Source organism: Penaeus japonicus, unplaced genomic scaffold, assembly GCF_977035675.1.
Source record: "Penaeus japonicus unplaced genomic scaffold, GWHDUDI00000001_assembly GWHDUDI00000043, whole genome shotgun sequence".
Classification (NCBI taxonomy): Eukaryota; Metazoa; Arthropoda; class Malacostraca; order Decapoda; family Penaeidae; genus Penaeus; species Penaeus japonicus.
This window is the reverse complement of record NW_028234445.1, coordinates 3,585,396-3,605,395: the sequence shown is the minus strand read 5'-3', so window position 1 is coordinate 3,605,395 and position 20,000 is coordinate 3,585,396. Positions and strand designations below refer to the sequence as shown.

The 20,000-nt window shown below is 37.7% G+C and overlaps 1 protein-coding gene across 2 annotated transcripts in view; it reads right to left on the bottom strand.

Moving 5' to 3' along the window:
• Positions 1–11,299: 11,299 nt before the first annotated feature.
• The window catches only part of LOC147466592 (uncharacterized), a 33,599-nt gene continuing 24,898 nt past the window's right edge, over positions 11,300–20,000 (bottom strand). The window contains exons 8-11 of one of the 2 annotated variants that reach the window (XM_086535289.1): positions 17,017–17,161; positions 16,624–16,818; positions 15,734–15,760; positions 11,300–12,305 (exon numbers count right to left, since the gene is read on the bottom strand). In XM_086535289.1, coding sequence (XP_086391415.1) covers positions 12,299–12,305; positions 15,734–15,760; positions 16,624–16,818; positions 17,017–17,161 — 374 coding nt within the window. In that variant the 3' untranslated portion in view covers positions 11,300–12,298. Of the gene's footprint in view, positions 12,306–15,024; positions 15,761–16,623; positions 16,819–17,016; positions 17,162–20,000 lie in introns of those variants that run through there. The other variant, XM_086535288.1, reaches the window with a different exon arrangement.

The following is a 20,000-nucleotide window of genomic DNA, read 5'->3' as shown; positions in this document are numbered from 1 at the left end:
CCATATTTTAAGCACAAAGAATGAAACAATGGAAAAAGGATAATATCTGTTGTAAAAGAGTAATACAGATTACAATATTCCTAAATACAAAGTTCATAATATAATTAAAAGTCTTGGGGATATGTAAATGAAGAGAGAGAGAGAGAGAGAGAGAGAGAGAGAGAGAGAGAGAGAGAGAGAGAGAGAGAGAGAGAGAGAGAGAGAGAGAGAGAGAGAAAATCTGAATCAATAAAACCAAGGATATAACTGATTGTACAAGATTATTGCAAAATACAGTATTCCTAGCCAGTGTGCATAAAGGGTTTACAAGTTTTACAGATATGTTAATGAAAACAGGCCTGTATGAAACAAGAGCACAAGTGCCAACATTGCCTTGACTAACAATGATTATTACAGAATACATTGATTTAAATAGATTATCACAGAATACAATGTTAAAAATGGATTGGACTTTTGAGGATATATATGTTAAATGTATTTTAGTTTTATATCTGTATATCTATCTATCTGTATCTATATCTACACACACACCTATAGAGGAAAAGAGAAGAGCGGGAAAAAATGAGAATTGTGTGTGTATGAGAGAGAGAGAGAAAGAGAGAGTTGATGTCTATTTATCTATGAACCATGGATGACATAACCAGTGAGGATCATCATAGGATAATGTAAAAACTTAATTCTTCTATGAAATACAATTCTCAGGTATATATATATATATACCTCTATGACCTGACAACCTATTATTACTGTACAATAATGTTTAGCATAAATATCTACAAGAAATGATAATGATAATGATAATAATGAAAATAATGATGATGATAAAAAAACTCCATTGTATAAGGCACAAAACATGCAACCATGTATTGTAACTATGCTTTCAATGACTTATCAGCTTTCATGTTGTGACATCTTTTTGTATGTGTATGATGTTTAGAAAAAAAAAAAAAAAAAAAAAAAAAAACACAAAGAAATAATTAAAATATAACATATAATGCAAGAACACAAGGTTTCTAGGGTATGCTTCCAACAATTTGTCAGTTTTCATGTTTCTCTTTCTCTTGTATGTATATCATGTGGAAAAAAAAATAATGAATAAATAACATAACACAACAGCAATATCAGTTTTGCATAGTATGCTTTCATAAAGATGTTATTTTTCATATGCTTTAGCTTTTTTTTTTTTGTTCTTGATAAAATGTGAAAGATATTCAGTTGATGTAAGGGCACATTGCCTTTCTTTCAAAGACAAAGTCTGGCTATTTCATCTATCATGTTAATTTGGTAGCATGTTCTTTATTTAACGTGGATGATTTAGTGAAAGATATGCGAGTCTTTATAATAGCTGAAAATTTTCATCTGCATTTACAACATATCATAATAACATGCCAAGTCTAGAAAAGATAGTCGTTAAAGAACTGGTATGTGTCTAAGCATTGAAACAGCTAAACTGTGTGTGTGTGTGATGTGTTCCATCAAAACTAGTCATGCTAACTAGAGCAGTTGGGTAGTTTGTTGGATTTAGCTCCTTTTGTGAAGTGAATAAGGACTATATTGTGGAGATATTGTGGAGAAGGTCCATTTCTACTTGTCCGAGAGTTGAGCGGAGGCAATTTGGTAGTTTGTTGGATTTAGCTGGTTAGTGAATAAGGTCTAGATTTGTTTGAGATATAGGGGAAAAGGTCGATTTCTGTTTGTCCGACGGCTGGTCGGGGCGCGCGTAGGCCTCACCGAGGCAAGAGCAAAGTCAAGTTGAATGTTGCTTGTATATGAAATATGAAATGAGAAATGGAATGGATTGGATTGTATTGTATTGTTTGTTGATGAGTGAGATTGTTTTTTGGTGTTTTTTGCTTGTTTTTGTTTTTGACTCAGTTTTTGTTGTTTAGTTTAGTTGATGTTTGGTATGTTTTTTTTTGTTTGACGTTTGAGTTTGCGTTTTTGCTCTTTTTCTACGTGTTTTTCACTGGACTCTGTTTCTTTTTTCCTTCTTGTTGTCTTTTTGTGTGGTTGGACTGTTTGTTTCAGTGTTGAATTTGAGTTTTAGAGTTTTTGTGTGTTCCTTTGTGTGGTGATTTTTGGTGAGTTTGTTTGTGAGAGAGAGGAATTCGAGTGTTTTCATGAGAGAGTGAGTGAGTGGGTTGGTACTGATAACTAGCTAACTACTGATCGGTTTGTAACCCGATCCCTCCCCCTCCTTATCTGGCTGGCTGGCTGGCTGTGGTCCTTCTTCCTCCCTCCCTCTCTCTCTCTCTTTCTTGCAAGTACATTTTTATCTTCCTCTACCAAACCAAATTCAATGATTATTACTACTTCGTGCTCATACTTAGTAGCTATTTTACTCATCAATCACTTTTGTGTGTCACCAGGTATCGTAATATTATTGATAGATATCCCTTGTAGCAAACTGTGCCTGTCTGATTCAACATACATACATAGATTGTTTCTACCTCTTTCTCTGTTTCACTTGCCCCCCCCTTTTTTCCACTCGGTACCACCCACCCCCCCTCTCTCTCTCTTTCTCTCTCCCATCATAGACAGCGAACCAACCATTCATTTCTAGTCATTCATTCATTCATTCATTTGTTTTAGTTTTTGTAATAAATCGACTTTACACTTGTAAATGCATACATACATACATACATACATGCATGAATCATCTCTCACTTTCTCCCCCCTTGACTCTTGACATGAAATGGGCCTACACTCTTATTTATTATCATTGCTACTGCTTGTTACATGCTTAATTAACACCACCGACACTGCTACTACTACTAATACTACTATTGCCTACATTTGTTTTTGCCCCTAACATATACTGAGATCAAATAAACGTTGGCTTGTTTCTTGATTTACTATCCTCTGGAACTCCTGGTAACAAGCAAACTGTCTTTTGAATTTCTTGTTCTTCTCACATGTCCCAACATACATACACATACATACAACCACATACGCAGACAGACAGACAGACAACAATTAGTAGCTACGAGTTAACATTGATGAGAGCTCGCGCAAAGGAAACGAAACGAAACAGAGCAAACAAAGCAAGGCAAAGCAAAGCTAGGAAAAATGGCTATTCCACTTGCGTTTTCTTGGACCCTACTCGAACGAACAAACAAACAAACGAACTAGCAACCAATCAATCTAGCAAGCACGCATCTTCTCTCTCCGGATCACCACACATACACTTACGAATCAAATCAAACAATTCAAAGTATTATCCATCACACTTGCACTCTGACTGACTGATTGATTGATTGAGTTTTACCTTATCTGCATGCATACATGAAATAAAGAGAGACAGGCATGCATGCACATGCATATACGCAGACACACACACACACAAGTATCAAGACAACTAACTCACCAACCAAGGGCAATTCCTTCAAGCTTGATAGAAACAACGGCGACATAATAATAATAATGATAATAATAGTAATAATAGACCTCACTCTAGTAAGGAAAGAGGTCACTCACTCAGGGAGGAAGGGAGGGTGGGAGGGAGGAAGGGAGGGGGGAACAGGGAGGGAGGGAGGCAGGCATAGAGGTGGCCAACCCCCCTCCCCCCACTCCCCACACATGGAAATTGGTTTGCGACGACCGACCGATGAATGAATAAATGAATACACGACACGAGTCAGTCATTACACAGATAGATGGATGGATAGATAGATACATAGGTAGAGAGATACGACCACAATGTTTAGAATGCATTCCTTATCCACCTGGCCCTTAGGTCGATCACCGACAAAACAACCAGCAAGGAAAATCATGGAATCGCCGACGCCGCCGACGATATTCATTCGCTTACAAAAATGAAACAAACAAAACAAACAAACAAAGAAAAAAAAAAGACATCGAGAGACGCACATGTTTACATTCTTAGCCATACTTGAGTCTTCACACTTATTTATTCCACTTGTCAGAGGAATAATGCTGTACATATTACTGTTATCAAATATGGGGATGCTCACTCACTCACTCACTCTCAAGTGAACCAAAGTAAGGAAAGCAATTTTGCACACCTCCCTCCCTACCAAACTCTTATATAATGATTGGATGAATAAACAGTGAATAAACAATTAAGCCGCACATGATATCTGTAGGCACTACTAGTGACATGCACACGCACACGTACACGCCATGCAAAACGTACACATTCATCTAGTAAAATGCATGCAATGAATAAATGCACACACAACGCGCACGTCCACGTGCGTGCATGCATGCATAGATAGGCACATAGGCACCTGGATGCACAGATATCTGCACACATAAATACCTGCACACATACACACCTGCACACATAGACTTACGTAGGCACCTGCATGCTTAGATATCTACACACCTACACACCTGCACACACACACACATATACACACCTGCACACATAGACGGACGTAGGCACCTGCATGCATACACACCTGTACGCATAAATACCTGCACACATAGACACCTGCACACACACACACACACACACAAACACACACACACACACACACACCTGCACGCACGCACGCACGCACGCGAACACGGCACATACACACGAAAGAAAGGAAAAGAAGAAGAAGGAGAAGAAGAAGAAGAAAGAAAAAATGATAATAATATTATAAACAATGAGAACTCAACGGCAAAATAAATACATTAATAAATAAAAAATAAAATATAAAATAAAGCAACGACCATACTATGCACACATGCACGCACGCACGCACCCACCCACCCACCCACGCACCCACCCACGCACTGGTTGGGAAATTGAACATGGAATAAAATATAATTGTGTGCTTGTGACTCGCTATCGCCTTAGGTTCGGTTACAAAAGAAAAAAGAAAAAAAAAAAAATATATAATAAAAAAAATAAAGTAAAATAATATTGGTCTGCTATTGCGTTACGTTAGGTTCCCAAATATAGAAAACAAGAAAAAAAAATAATCGTGTGCTACAGCGTTAGGTTAGGTTAAAAATAAATGAATACATATGTAAATAAATACATACAAAATATTTATGTGCTGCCGCGTTACGTAAAGTTAAATGAGAAAAAAAAAAATAAAGGATTCATTAGTGAAAAAATAAAATTAAATAAATAAATAAAATAGAATTGTGCGCTATTGCGTTCGGTTCGGTAAGAAAATAATAATAATAAATACAAAAACTATAATACATATATAAAATACTTATTGATAAATTATTTATTGCTATTTTTATATAACAAACATCGAAGTGTGTGCTATTGCGTTACGTTAGGAAGAAGATGATGAATAAAAAATTAAAAAAAAAAAAAAAAAATACAACAGCAGCAACAACAAAAATAATAATGATCAAAGCAACAGCCGTGATACCATGCACACGCTCCCACTGGCGTTGAAAAGAAAAAGAAAAAGAAGAAAAAATTATATATATAAACAAACAAATCAGGCAACAGCCGTTCTGTGCATACGCTCATACGAGGGGGGAAAAGAAGAACAAAAAGAAAACAAATGTTATATGTCCTTGCGTCCGGACATGGATTTAAAAGAAGAACAAGAAAAAAACAAAACGATAACAAATACCTCAACAGCCATCCACATACGCGCATCCAAATAGTAAGTAAAATGAATGATAAATAATACATAAATCATAATGATAACGTGAGTACATAGGACCAAAGAAATGAAAATAATAGCATTATTTTTTTTTCTCTCCTATATGTATGTGTCTCTCTCTCAATATGTGTGTGTGTGTCTCTCTCTCTCATATATGTGTGTCTCTCTCTCTCATATATGTATGTGTGTCTCTCTCTCTCATATATGTATGTGTGTGTCTCTCTCTCTCATATATGTGCGTCTCTCTCTCTCATATATGTATGTGTGTCTCTCTCTCTCATATATGTATGTGTGCGTCTCTCTCTCTCATATATGTATGTGTGCGTCTCTCTCTCCCTCATATATGTATGTGTGTGTCTCTCTCTCTCTCATATGTATGTGTGTCTCTCTCTCATATATGTATGTGTGTGTCTCTCTCTCTCATATATGTATGTGTGTGTGTCTCTCTCTCATATATGTATGTGTGTGTCTCTCTCTCTCTCATATGTATGTGTGTCTCTCTCTCATATATGTATGTGTGTGTCTCTCTCTCTCATATATGTATGTGTGTGTGTCTCTCTCTCATATATGTATGTGTGCGTCTCTCTCTCCCTCATATATGTATGTGTGTGTCTCTCTCTCTCATATATGTATGTGTGTGTCTCTCTCTCTCATATATGTATGTGTGTGTCTCTCTCTCCCTCATATGTATGTGTGTCTCTCTCTCATATATGTATGTGTGTGTCTCTCTCTCTCTCATATGTATGTGTGTCTCTCTCTCATATATGTATGTGTGTGTCTCTCTCTCTCATATATGTATGTGTGTGTGTCTCTCTCTCATATATGTATGTGTGTCTCTCTCTCTCATATGTGTGTGTGTGTGTGTGTGTGTGTGTGTGTGTGTGTGTGTGTGTGTGTGTAGACAGACAGACAGATATATATATATATATATATTATATATATATATATATATATATATATATATATATATATATATTATATATGTGTGTGTGTATATGTATATGTGTATATATATATATAATATAGATATAAATATATATATATAAATATATATATTTATATCTATATTATATATATGTATATATATAATATAGATATAAATAAATATATATATATATATGTATATATATAATATAGATATAAATATACATATATATATTATCTATATGTATGTATATATATAATATATATATAAATAAATAAATATATATATATATATTTATATATCTATATCTATATATATATATATATATATGTATATATAATATAGATATAAATATACATATATATATATTATCTATATGTATATATATATAATATAGATATAAATATGTATATATATAATATATATATACATATAGATAATATATGTATATATGTATATATATATATATATATATATATATAATATAGATATAAATATATATATAACTAAATATATATAATATATGTATATGTAGATGGATATATAGATACATACATACATACATACATACATACATACATACATTCATACATACATACATACAACCATAGATAGATAGATATATAGACACATACATACTTATATACATACATACATCCATGCATGCATGCATACATACATACATACATACATAGAAAGAAAGAAACACACAGATTGATATAGAAAAAAAGCAAGTTCAAGGACTATTCATTTTATCATTATTCGTAAAAGCGGGCGAGAAGAAATGATCATATACACACACACACACACACACACACACACACACACACACACACATATATATATATATATATATATATATATATATATATATATATATATATATATATATATTACATAAATATATAATATATATATACATATATATTTATTAGTGATGGTATTTGTATTATTGAGTAAGGTGGCCAGCCACACGGCTATTTACTATTATATTATATTACTACTTAAAAATAACTCACTTCAATTGACTCACTTCATTTCATATTTCATATACAAGCAACATTCAACTTGACTTTGCTCTTGCCTCGGTGAGGCCTACGCGCGCCCCGACCAGCCGTCGGACAAACAGAAATCGACCTTCTCCCCTATATCTCAAACAAATCTAGACCTTATTCACTAACCAGCTAAATCCAACAAACTACCAAACTGCCTCCGCTCAACTCTCGGACAAGTAGAAATGGACCTTCTCCACAATATCTCCACAATATAGTCCTTATACACTTCACAAAAGGAGCTAAATCCAACAAACTACCCAACTGCTCTAGTTAGCATGACTAGTTTTGATTGAACACATCACACACACACACAGTTTAGCTGTTTCAATGCTTAGACACATACCAGTTCTTTAACGACTATCTTTTCTAGACTTGGCATGTTATTATGATATGTTGTAAATGCAGATGAAAATTTTCAGCTATTATAAAGACTCGCATATCTTTCACTAAATCATCCACGTTAAATAAAGAACATGCTACCAAATTAACATGATAGATGAAATAGCCAGACTTTGTCTTTGAAAGAAAGGCAATGTGCCCTTACATCAACTGAATATCTTTCACATTTTATCAAGAACAAAAAAAAAAAAAAAAGCTAAAGCATATGAAAAATAACATCTTTATACGTTTAACCCCCTCTCTCTCAGTGAGGAATAGAAAATAATAATGAAAAGAGAGAGGAAGAGGGAGAGACAGAGAAGGAAAGAAAGAAGGAGACAGAGAGAGAGAGATTACCAAGTGATGCCTCAGAACTTACAATTGTTTGAGATCAGTACTGGTTTGAAGCGAAGACTGGATACAAAATAAGAGGGAAAACGAGAGAGAAAGAGAGAAGAGGGATAGAGGTAGGGAGTGAGAGACGGGAAAATAGAAAAAAAGGTTGAAAATGAGAAAAAGAAAGAAAATTGGACACTTCTCTGGGTGAATATTGATGTATAAGCCAAATCGGAACAGGCTATGAGACGCTGATACTCTCCCCCAGAATATCAAGGTGTGCTGAAGTCAGGCTTCGCAGACTGAGAATAGGCTATCCTTGTGCGTGGCAAATCGTACCCACCATTGGGCATCCTGCACAGCCTCTGATAAAACCACCAATGCCTGCAGAGGAGGCATTAGCAGTCTATTACGGGTGTCTGTTTTTATCAGATTAATTTTTGAAACTAATCTCTCTGCCGAGGCATAGAAATTGAGAAACAGAAATTAAGTCAAACCAAATAGAAATAGAAATTAGAATAGAAATTAAGTGTCATAGAAATTAAGAAATAGAAATGAAGTCAAACCAAATAGAAATAGAAATTAGAATAGAAATTAAGTGTGTCATAGAAATTAAGAAATCTTTACAAAATATAAAATAAAAAAATATATTACGGGTGTCTGTTTCAATCAGATTAATGCCTGAAACTAATCTCTGCCGAGGCATGGGTCGTAGGCAGGGCCAACACCTGTTTTAATCAGATTAATGTCTGAAACTAATCTCTGCCGAGGCATGGGTCGTAGGGGGCTAACACCTGTTTTTATCAGATTAATGTCTGAAACTAATCTCTGCCGAGGCATGGGTTGTAGGGAGGGCTAACACCTGTTTTTATCAGATTAATGTTTGAAACTAATCTCTGCCGAGGCATGGGTCGTAGGCAGGGCCAACACCTGTTTTTATCAGATTAATGGTTGAAACTAATATCTGCCGAGGCATGGGTCGTAGGCAGGGCCAACACCTGTTTTTATCAGATTAATGGTTGAAACTAATATCTGCCGAGGCATGGGTCGTAGGCAGGGCCAACACCTGTTTTTATCAGATTAATGTTTGAAACTAATCTCTGCCGAGGCATGGGTCGTAGGCAGGGCCAACACCTGTAAAGCTCATATATATGTATATATGTATATATATATATATATATATATATATATATATATATATATATATATATATATATATATATATATTTATGAATTCATATATGATATATATGAACTCATCCAACGCGAGCCACTCGTTCCTAAACTTTCGTTTAATAGCCATAACGCTTTGGAATATAAAAACACCCTAGTTAACACAAACAGCTTTTATGAGAGTTACTCCTTAAATAAGTTCTCTGTAAGTCATAAAAAACGGTCCGAATATTTATAGGATTAACTAAAATGTTTAAATGCTTCTAATATTAACCTTTATAGAAAAATACAAGAAATAAACTAATTTTCTTACCGAATATTATATAGATACCGAGAGAGACTATTCTTACCTTTCTTATAGTCTGAGTATCTGGAAAGTAGATCACGTAGGCTGGACTTTGATCATCATAGCCCACAAATACTCCCTCCTTACTCCTTGGATCTAATTTCTTACTCTCTTGTTCATATGCAAAACATCTTGTTCCAAAGACATTCATTTTGCTTATGTTTGGCCGTCTTCCAGTAAGCCTTTCTACTGGGTTCTTTTGAGTCCTGGGGTTATAGCACCTATTCCTGATGTAACGGGCAGTCTTCACAGCATAACTCCACATATCCTTAGGTAATTTTGATTCAATCAGCAAACAGCGAGCCATGTCAAATATTGACCTGTGAGATCTCTCAACTGTACCATTCTGATGTGGTGAATAGGGTGCAGAGAACTCTTGTTTAATCTTGTTCTCTTTTAAGGGTGTTCTGAACTTGTTTCTTCCGTGGTCACATCTTAATTAAGCGTTTGATATTCCCATATGGTGCTGTTTCTGCAAGATATCTTTTCATAGCTGTCACTGTATCACTCCTACTTTTAATTAGGTAAATTCTAAGAGCTCCGGAGTAGTCATCAATAAAGGAGATGCTGTACCTGTAACCTCCTCGTGCTGGTGGGTTTGCTCTCTCCCTCTATACAGTCTCTCTCTCTCTCTCTCTCTCTTTCCCTATATACAGTCTCTCTCTCTCTCTTTCCCTCTATACAGTCTCTCTCTCTCTCTCTCTTTCCCTCTATACAGTCTCTCTCTCTCTCTTTCCCTCTATACAGTCTCTCTCTCTCTCTCTCTCTCTCTCTCTCTCTCTCTATTTCCCTCTATACAGTCTCACTCTCTCTCTCTTTCCCTCTATACAGTCTCTCTCTCTCTTTTTCTCATTTTCAACCTTTTTTTCTATTTTCCCGTCTCTCACTCCCTACCTCTATCCCTCTTCTCTCTTTCTCTCTCGTTTTCCCTCTTATTTTGTATCCAGTCTTCGCTTCAAACCAGTACTGATCTCAAACAATTGTAAGTTCTAAGGCATCACTTGGTAATCTCTCTCTCTCTGTCTCCTTCTTTCTTTCCTTCTCTGTCTCTCCCTCTTCCTCTCTCTTTTCATTATTATTTTATATTCCTCACTGAGAGAGAGGGGGTTAAACGTATGTTAATTTTCTGTGTGTACATATGAATCAATTAATTCCATTATATATATATATATATATATATATATATATATATATATATATATATATATATATATATATATATATATATATATATATATATATATATATATATATATATATATATATATATATATATCTGTGTGTGTGTGTGTGTATATATATATATATATATATATATATATATATATATATATATATATATATATATATATATATATATATATATATATATATGTATATATATATATATATATATATATATATATATATATATATATATATATATATATATATATATATATATACACTTATGTATGTATATATATTTCGCCAACGCAAGGAAAAAATCAAACAAAGAAACATCACATTTGTATATGTCTATTAAGAATTAACTAAAAAGAAATTCATTATCAATCTGTAAAATTCTTTTGTTTTAGTTTTGCAAGGCTAACAACGGATTTACGCAAGATTAAATTTCTTGTGATACATACGTCAAAAATGAAAAGTTGTTCATTTTGTTGATTGTTCTTATATCTACAAACACTATAACATTAAAATGCTACTACAGGTGCAAAGTTCAGGGGAAACCATGCACGTCGTCCATTATTCATGAACTTCAGCTGAAAAAATCTTCAGAAAAATGCCAGGACTCAAAATATAAGTAAAGGTTCAAGATGTAAGCAACATCCACATACAATCTAAGGTAGCAATATAAATGTCAAAAGCCACATAAGGAATATCCCTAAAACATAAAATCATTTAATTACATAAAAAGGCAAGAGCCTATCACATAATTAATCAAAAGCCAGTAATAAATCTTTGACAAAATGATAAACGTATAAAATTTGCATATGTTTATATGTATGTATAGAGGAACTTATATCTAATGCACATGTGTATGTTTAAAATACATAAACCAACAGCTTCAAAAAGGTCCTCTGGCCTCGCAGTCCTCTGGTCTCACAGTCCTCTGGCCTCGCAGTCCTCTGGCCTCGCAGTCCTCTGGCCTCACAGTCCTCTGGCCTCACAGTCCTCTGGCCTCACAGTCCTCTGGCCTCACAGTCCTCTGGCCTCACAGTCCTCTGGTCTCGCAGTCCTCTGGCCTCGCAGTCCTCTGGCCTCACAGTCCTCTGGCCTCACAGTCCTCTGGCCTCACAGTCCTCTGGTCTCACAGTCCTCTGGCCTCACAGTCCTCTGGCCTCACAGTCCTCTGGCCTTGCAGTCCTCTGACCTCACAGTCCTCTGGCCTCACAGTCCTCTGGTCTCACAGTGCTCTGGCCTCACAGTCCTCTTGTCTCACAGTTCTCTGGCCTTGCAGTCCTCTGACCTCACAGTCCTCTGGCCTCGCAGTCCTCTGGCCTCACAGTCTTCTGGCCTCACAGTCCTCTTGTCTCACAGTTCTCTGGCCTCGCAATTCCCTGGCCTCACAGTCGTCTGGCCTCGCAGTCCTCTGGCCTCACAGTCTTCTGGCCTCACAGTCCTCTTGTCTCACAGTTCTCTGGCCTCGCAATTCCCTGGCCTCACAGTCGTCTGGCCTCGCAGACCTTTGGCCTCGCAGTCCTCTGGCCTCATAGTGATCTAGCCTCGCAGTCCTCTGGCCTCACAGTCCTCTGCTCTCGCAGTCTTCTAGGCCCGCAGTCCTCTGGCCTCGCAGTCCTCTGGCCTCACAGTCCTCTGGCCTCACAGTCCTCTTGCTTAGCAGGCCTCTGGCCTCGCAGTCCTCTGGCCTCGCAGTCCTCTGGCCTCACAGTCCTCTGCTCTCGCAGTCTTCTAGGCCCGCAGTCCTCTGGCCTCGCAGTCCTCTGGCCTCACAGTCCTCTGGCCTCACAGTCCTCTTGCTTAGCAGGCCTCTGGCCTCGCAGTCCTCTGGCCTCGCAGTCCTCTGGCCTCGCAGTCCTCTGGCCTCACAGTCCTCTGCTCTCGCAGTCTTCTAGGCCCGCAGTCCTCTGGCCTCGCAGTCCTCTGGCCTCACAGTCCTCTGGCCTCACAGTCCTCTTGCTTAGCAGGCCTCTGGCCTCGCAGTCCTCTGGCCTCGCAGTCCTCTGGCCTCACAGTCCTCTGCTCTCGCAGTCTTCTAGGCCCGCAGTCCTCTGGCCTCGCAGTCCTCTGGCCTCACAGTCCTCTGCTCTCGCAGTCTTCTAGGCTCGCAGTCCTCTGGCCTCACAGTCCTCTGCTCTCGCAGTCTTCTAGGCCTGCAGTCCTCTGGCCTCGCAGTCCTCTGGCCTCACAGTCCTCTGCTCTCGCAGTCTTCTAGGCCCGCAGTCCTCTGGCCTCACAGTCCTCTGCTCTCGCAGTCTTCTAGGCCCGCAGTCCTCTGGCCTCGCAGTCCTCTGGCCTCACAGTCCTCTGCTCTCGCAGTCTTCTAGGCTCGCAGTCCTCTGGCCTCACAGTCCTCTGCTCTCGCAGTCTTCTAGGCCCGCAGTCCTCTGGCCTCACAGTCCTCTGCTCTCGCAGTCTTCTAGGCCCGCAGTCCTCTGGCCTCGCAGTCCTCTGGCCTCACAGTCCTCTGCTCTCGCAGTCTTCTAGGCTCGCAGTCCTCTGGCCTCACAGTCCTCTGCTCTCGCAGTCTTCTAGGCCCGCAGTCCTCTGGCCTCGCAGTCCTCTGGCCTCACAGTCCTCTGCTCTCGCAGTCCTCTAGGCCCGCAGTCCTCTGGCCTCACAGTCCTCTGCTCTCGCAGTCTTCTAGGCCCGCAGTCCTCTGGCCTCGCAGTCCTCTGGCCTCACAGTCCTCTGCTCTCGCAGTCTTCTAGGCTCGCAGTCCTCTGGCCTCACAGTCCTCTGCTCTCGCAGTCTTCTAGGCCCGCAGTCCTCTGGCCTCGCAGTCCTCTGGCCTCACAGTCCTCTGCTCTCGCAGTCTTCTAGGCCCGCAGTCCTCTGGCCTCACAGTCCTCTGCTCTCGCAGTCTTCTAGGCCCGCAGTCCTCTGGCCTCGCAGTCCTCTGGCCTCACAGTCCTCTGCTCTCGCAGTCTTCTAGGCTCGCAGTCCTCTGGCCTCACAGTCCTCTGCTCTCGCAGTCTTCTAGGCCCGCAGTCCTCTGGCCTCGCAGTCCTCTGGCCTCACAGTCCTCTGCTCTCGCAGTCTTCTAGGCCCGCAGTCCTCTGGCCTCACAGTCCTCTGCTCTCGCAGTCTTCTAGGCCCGCAGTCCTCTGGCCTCGCAGTCCTCTGGCCTCACAGTCCTCTGCTCTCGCAGTCTTCTAGGCCCGCAGTCCTCTGGCCTCACAGTCCTCTGCTCTCGCAGTCTTCTAGGCCCGCAGTCCTCTGGCCTCACAGTCCTCTGGCCTCACAGTCCTCTGCTCTCGCAGTCTTCTAGGCCCGCAGTCCTCTGGCCTCGCAGTCCTCTGGCCTCGCAGTCCTCTGGCCTCACAGTCCTCTGCTCTCGCAGTCTTCTAGGCCCACAGTCCTCTGGCCTCGCAGTCCTCTGGCCTCGCAGTCCTCTGGCCTCACAGTCCTCTGCTCTCGCAGTCTTCTAGGCTCGCAGTCCTCTGGCCTCACAGTCCTCTGCTCTCGCAGTCTTCTAGGCCCGCAGTCCTCTGGCCTCGCAGTCCTCTGGCCTCGCAGTCCTCTGGCCTCACAGTCCTCTGCTCTCGCAGTCTTCTAGGCCCGCAGTCCTCTGGCCTCGCAGTCTTAAAAAAGCATACTGAAAGGAAAGGCAAAACACTGTGTCAAGATTTCAAAAAGAAAACTTTTTTTAGATTAATTATTTATTTTAAAATAATCTAGAATGAAAAAAAACAAATAAGTATTTAAAAAAGTATATATTAAATATATATACCAAACCATATATACTTATTTACCTTCATCAATTATACTTAAACTTATACTTATTTACTATATCTACCTAAACACACACACATATCTATCTGTCTATCTATCTATCTATATCAATATATATATATAGATATATAGATATAGATATAGATATTTATACTATATATATCATATATACTTATATATATTGTCTATACATACACACATACACACACACACACACACACACACACAAACACAAACACACACACAGATATATATATATATATATATATATATATATATATATATATATATATATATATATATATATATATATATATATATACATATATATATACCAACCTTTATTTACTTATTCACTTCTCTTGATTATACTTAAACTGATTTACTACATAGAATCATATACCAACATCCATCACTATCCCTCTATGTACTGATTTTTCCCACATATTCAACGCCTAATATATTTTCTCTCTTGTATAAATACATAATTAATAGTTGAAAAATTCAACATTCTTTTGTTATGTGAATTTTGTTTTTTTCTGTTATTTATACGTTTTCTACGAATATATTTATTTATACATTTATCTATATATGCATATATATGTATATATATATATATATATATATATATATATATATATATATATATATATATATATATATATATATATATATGTGTGTGTGTGTGTGTGTGTGTGTGTGTGTGTGTGTGTGTGTGTGTGTGTGTGTGTGTGTGTGTTTGTGTGTTAATGTATTCTAGATTATATAATTATATCAGTTTTTTCTTTATTTTTGAAAACGAATGTGCAGATAAGATAGGCCTACATTTCATCAAGTGAATCCAGATCTGGTCTATTTCATTTGCTTTATATTTGTACTTACATTTTTTTTTTCTAATTAGGGAAAAAACTCACTCTGCACTCTAGATTCTTACTAACGAAAGAATCAATAAAACTAGCCACTAATTCTTACTGACTCTCACTCTGCTCTCTTGATTCTTACTAATGAAAGGGGAACTAACCTCCTCCAGATGTCTTCTTCGTCATACCTGTTGTGGAAAAGAAAGAATTAATGGTTAGCATTGCCCGCTGCTGCCTCGACCTGCCAATCACGGAAGCCAATTGTGAGGGAAAACAATGAATGAAGCAAACAGATATAATGAGGCTGTGTAGAAAGGAAAGGAAGCAATGAATAAGCAGCAACTTCCTTTAATTTCTAAACCACTTAAATCCCTGTGACTGGACCTTTAAATGCCATTGAATTAAAGGGACAAGGACATGATTACAGATTTGTTTATTTATTACTATTTGTTTATTTATTATTTTTTTTCCAATTTCCCTGCCTCTCTCTCCTTATATCTCTCTCCCTCTCCCTTCCCCCCTTTATATCCATCTCTCTCCCCCTTTCCCTCCCCCCTTTATCTCTTTCTCTCTCCCCCTCCCCCCTTTATCCCCCTCTCTCTCCCCCTCCCCCTTTTATCCCCCTCTCTCTCCCCCTCCCCCCTTTATCTACACTCTCCCCCCCTTCCCTCCTTTATCTCTTTCTCCCTCCCCCTTCACCTTTACCTCCCTTCCCTTCCCCCCTTTATCTCCCTCTCCCTCCCCCCTTTATCTCCCTCTCTCTCCCCCTCCCCCCCTTCCCTCCTTTATCTCTTTCTCCCTCCCCCTTCCCCTTTACCTCCCTTCCCCTCCCCCCTTTATCCCCTCTCTCTCCCCTCCCCCCTTTATCTACACTCTCCCCCCCCTTCCCTCCTTTATCTCTTTCTCTTTCTCCCTCCCCCTTCCCCTTTATCTCCCTTCCCTTCCCCCCTTTATCTCCCTCTCCCTCCCCCTCCCCCTCCCCCCTTTATCTCCCTCTCCCTCCCTCCCCCTCTTCACCCTGGACATCCCCGAGAGAAACAGTCACACTTACGCCCAGAAGTCACAGCCCAACTCCCTTCTGACGAGGCCTCTCAGCCGCCCTGCTTTTCCTTCGTCGATTCGGGGAGATGCAACCACTCCCCATGAGTCCTTCCTCAGCCGGACTCCCTCGCGGCCGAGTTGCTCCACGAGGCGAGCGAACGCCTCCTCGCACTCCAACGCGCCAGGGAAGTGGAGCCCCGAGTACCTGGTGGGGGAAAGGGCGTGTTGAGAGCAGAGGTCCTCCGGGTTGCATTCGTGCTCGTATCCTATTCATCTCTAAATCCTTTCTCGATATCAGTATCACTCATAACAGCTTTTCGATTCCTATTGCTATTATTGCTGTCCTTATCCTTATTCCCATCAGTCTCCTTGCCGACAGTCAGTGCCAGCCAGACGCCCATACCCTCTTGGGGACTGCAGTGCCCGGACGACCCGACTCGCCCTCTCCACCGGCGTTTCCTTGACGCCGGACACAGTTAAGGAAAGGAATCCCACGTCCGGCAGAGGCCGAAGCAGCGCCGCGTCCTGTCCCGCAGCCACGTGCAACCCTGCAATGGCGAGAAGTTCAGGTCAGAGCCCTCCTGCCTCCTGAAGGACAGGCTCGACTGGTGAAGGGAATGAGTGGATGGAGACGGCGTTGCGGTGAGGAGGAGAAGAAGAAGATGAAGAAGGAGATGCAGACAGGGAGAGGATCAGATGAAAGGGCGCTGCCACAAGAGGAAAGCATGGCTGAGGGAGATGCAGATAGAGGGAGAAATAGGCCTATGACACAGTAAATCGAACACATTTTACAACTAAATATACATAAATATTTCAAAGCAATAGCACTGTATCCTAATAACAATAAATAAATATACACCATTCACTACTTCAGTTCTATCTTGCTAAAGTACATATGGGGGAGCTGTTGGCATTTACCAGCGCACAAAGGACACAGAAAATTCTACCATAAGAATTCAAAACATCTGTCATAAAACACAGTTCTGAATGGATTTAGATACTACAGTTTCAGTAAGATTATACATTTGGTAAAAGGAATTGCATTATATTGGGAACATTAACCAAAACCTTTTTACAAGAATATCCAAATGAGTTTAAGATCCAGAATTCATCACATTATGATAAATATATAGATATTTGTATGCATTTATACAAGTATATATTATATAAATCATATACATACATACATATATTTATATATATGTATATATATATATATATATATATATATATATATATATATATATGTAATATGTATAGAATATATATATATAATATATATATATATATCTATATATATATATATATATATATATATTAAATATATATATATATATATATATATATATATATATATATATATATATATATATATATATATATATATATATATATATATATATATATATATACATATATATATATATATATATATGTATATATATATATATATATATATATATATATATATATATATATATATATATATATATATACATATATATATATATGTATATATATATATATATATATATATATATATATATATATATATATATATATACATATATATATGTATGTATATATACATATATATACATGTATATATATATATATATATACATATATGTATATATATATATATATATATATATATGTAAATTCAAACCAGGGTAAATCACATATCAATACTTAAATCTCAATATATGCAGCTAAGAATAAATAAATAAATAAATGAATATATATATATATATATATATATATATATATATATATATATATATATATATATATATATATATATATATATAAATGGATAAACAACATTGGCCACATAGCAAAGAAAATTACGAAAATTATGAAAACCTTTAAAAGTCTCTCAGTCATAATGTTCTGAATGTATTGTAAAAATCATCTGTAGATTCTTATGAATAAAAGTTTTGTGGTATATAGTCTTGGCTGCAAAAATGTCAACTGAGAACATGATGACATGACGAGTTTGTGTGCAACTGATTTGATCTTTTATGAAGATCACCTCAAAGTCTGATCATTGATGCAAGAAAATAAATTCACAATCTGAACTGATTTTTTGGGTTTGACTTAAATATCCCTTACATTTATTAATATATTAGTGTCTTTCAAGATTACAGAACAATATTATTTATAAGAAAAAAGAAATACTACAAATAATAATGATATTGATAAAAATAATTAAACTACTGCTAGTATTAACCCATTGCAGACGGAGATAAATTTGCTTGCCCAGCCTCCAGGATAGGTTTTATTTTAGAGAGAGACCGCTTGAAGCAATATAATTTGAAGCATCCCACTCTCTTTCAGTCATTCATTGTAAAAATAGAGCGGTTTTTGTGTTTTATTTTTTTGTGTGTTTTATTGAGTTTAGAGACTTATATGTGCCATATGACAGGCTCTATCAGTGCTGCAGTTGACTAAAATTGTAGTATATTATCCACATTAGCTCATTATTTTCTTTATACTCAATGTGATAGAAGAATTGCTGTTTTATGGGAGGACAAAAGGCAACTTTATTTTTTCGTATTTTTGTGCTGTCATGAACGAATACGAAACATATAACCACCTACAATAAATATAACAAGAAGAGGTAGGGAAGAGGAATGAAATCTGTGCTTGTGACTGTGAGTGCCACAGTGAAAGGCATCCATATTGGCACAGAAGCACATTTTAGACACTGGGTATGGATTGAGTCACCTTCCTCTTCTCGTTCTGCCTGCACATCCTTCATCGGCGGTAGTTTTGAGCAAGGGTTCATCAACTTAGTGTGTGCCATCGCTCTATAGAGACAGTGCTTACTAGAGACCGTGGATGGGTGCCTTTCAAGGCTCTCTCACCTGCTGGTGCTAGGAAAAAGTGGTGCCATCTAGGTTTTGGACGTTAAGCTTGCACGATATTACGGTAATTATAGTAATTATGACTGCAGTAGCCATCATCACTCATTCCTTTTTCATAGCAAAATAAAATAGCACAGTGATCCAAAATCCCCGAACGTCGTGTACGTCATGACGCCCGTCGTCAGGCCAAAGCTCCTACGTCACGTATGTCATGACACCCGTACGCAATGGGTTAATGATAAAAAACAGTAATAATAATAATTATGCTACTACTACTATTACTAATATTGATAAAATACGAAATACTACTAATAATAATGATATTGATAAAAATATTACTAGTACTACTAGTAATAATGATATGGTAATAATAATTCTGCTACTATTTAATAATATATCAATAATGTATTTTAATATATTATTAAAATATTAATAATATATTATATTAATGACATATTAATAATAATATAATATGTTAATAATATATTTATAATAATATATTAATATAATATATATC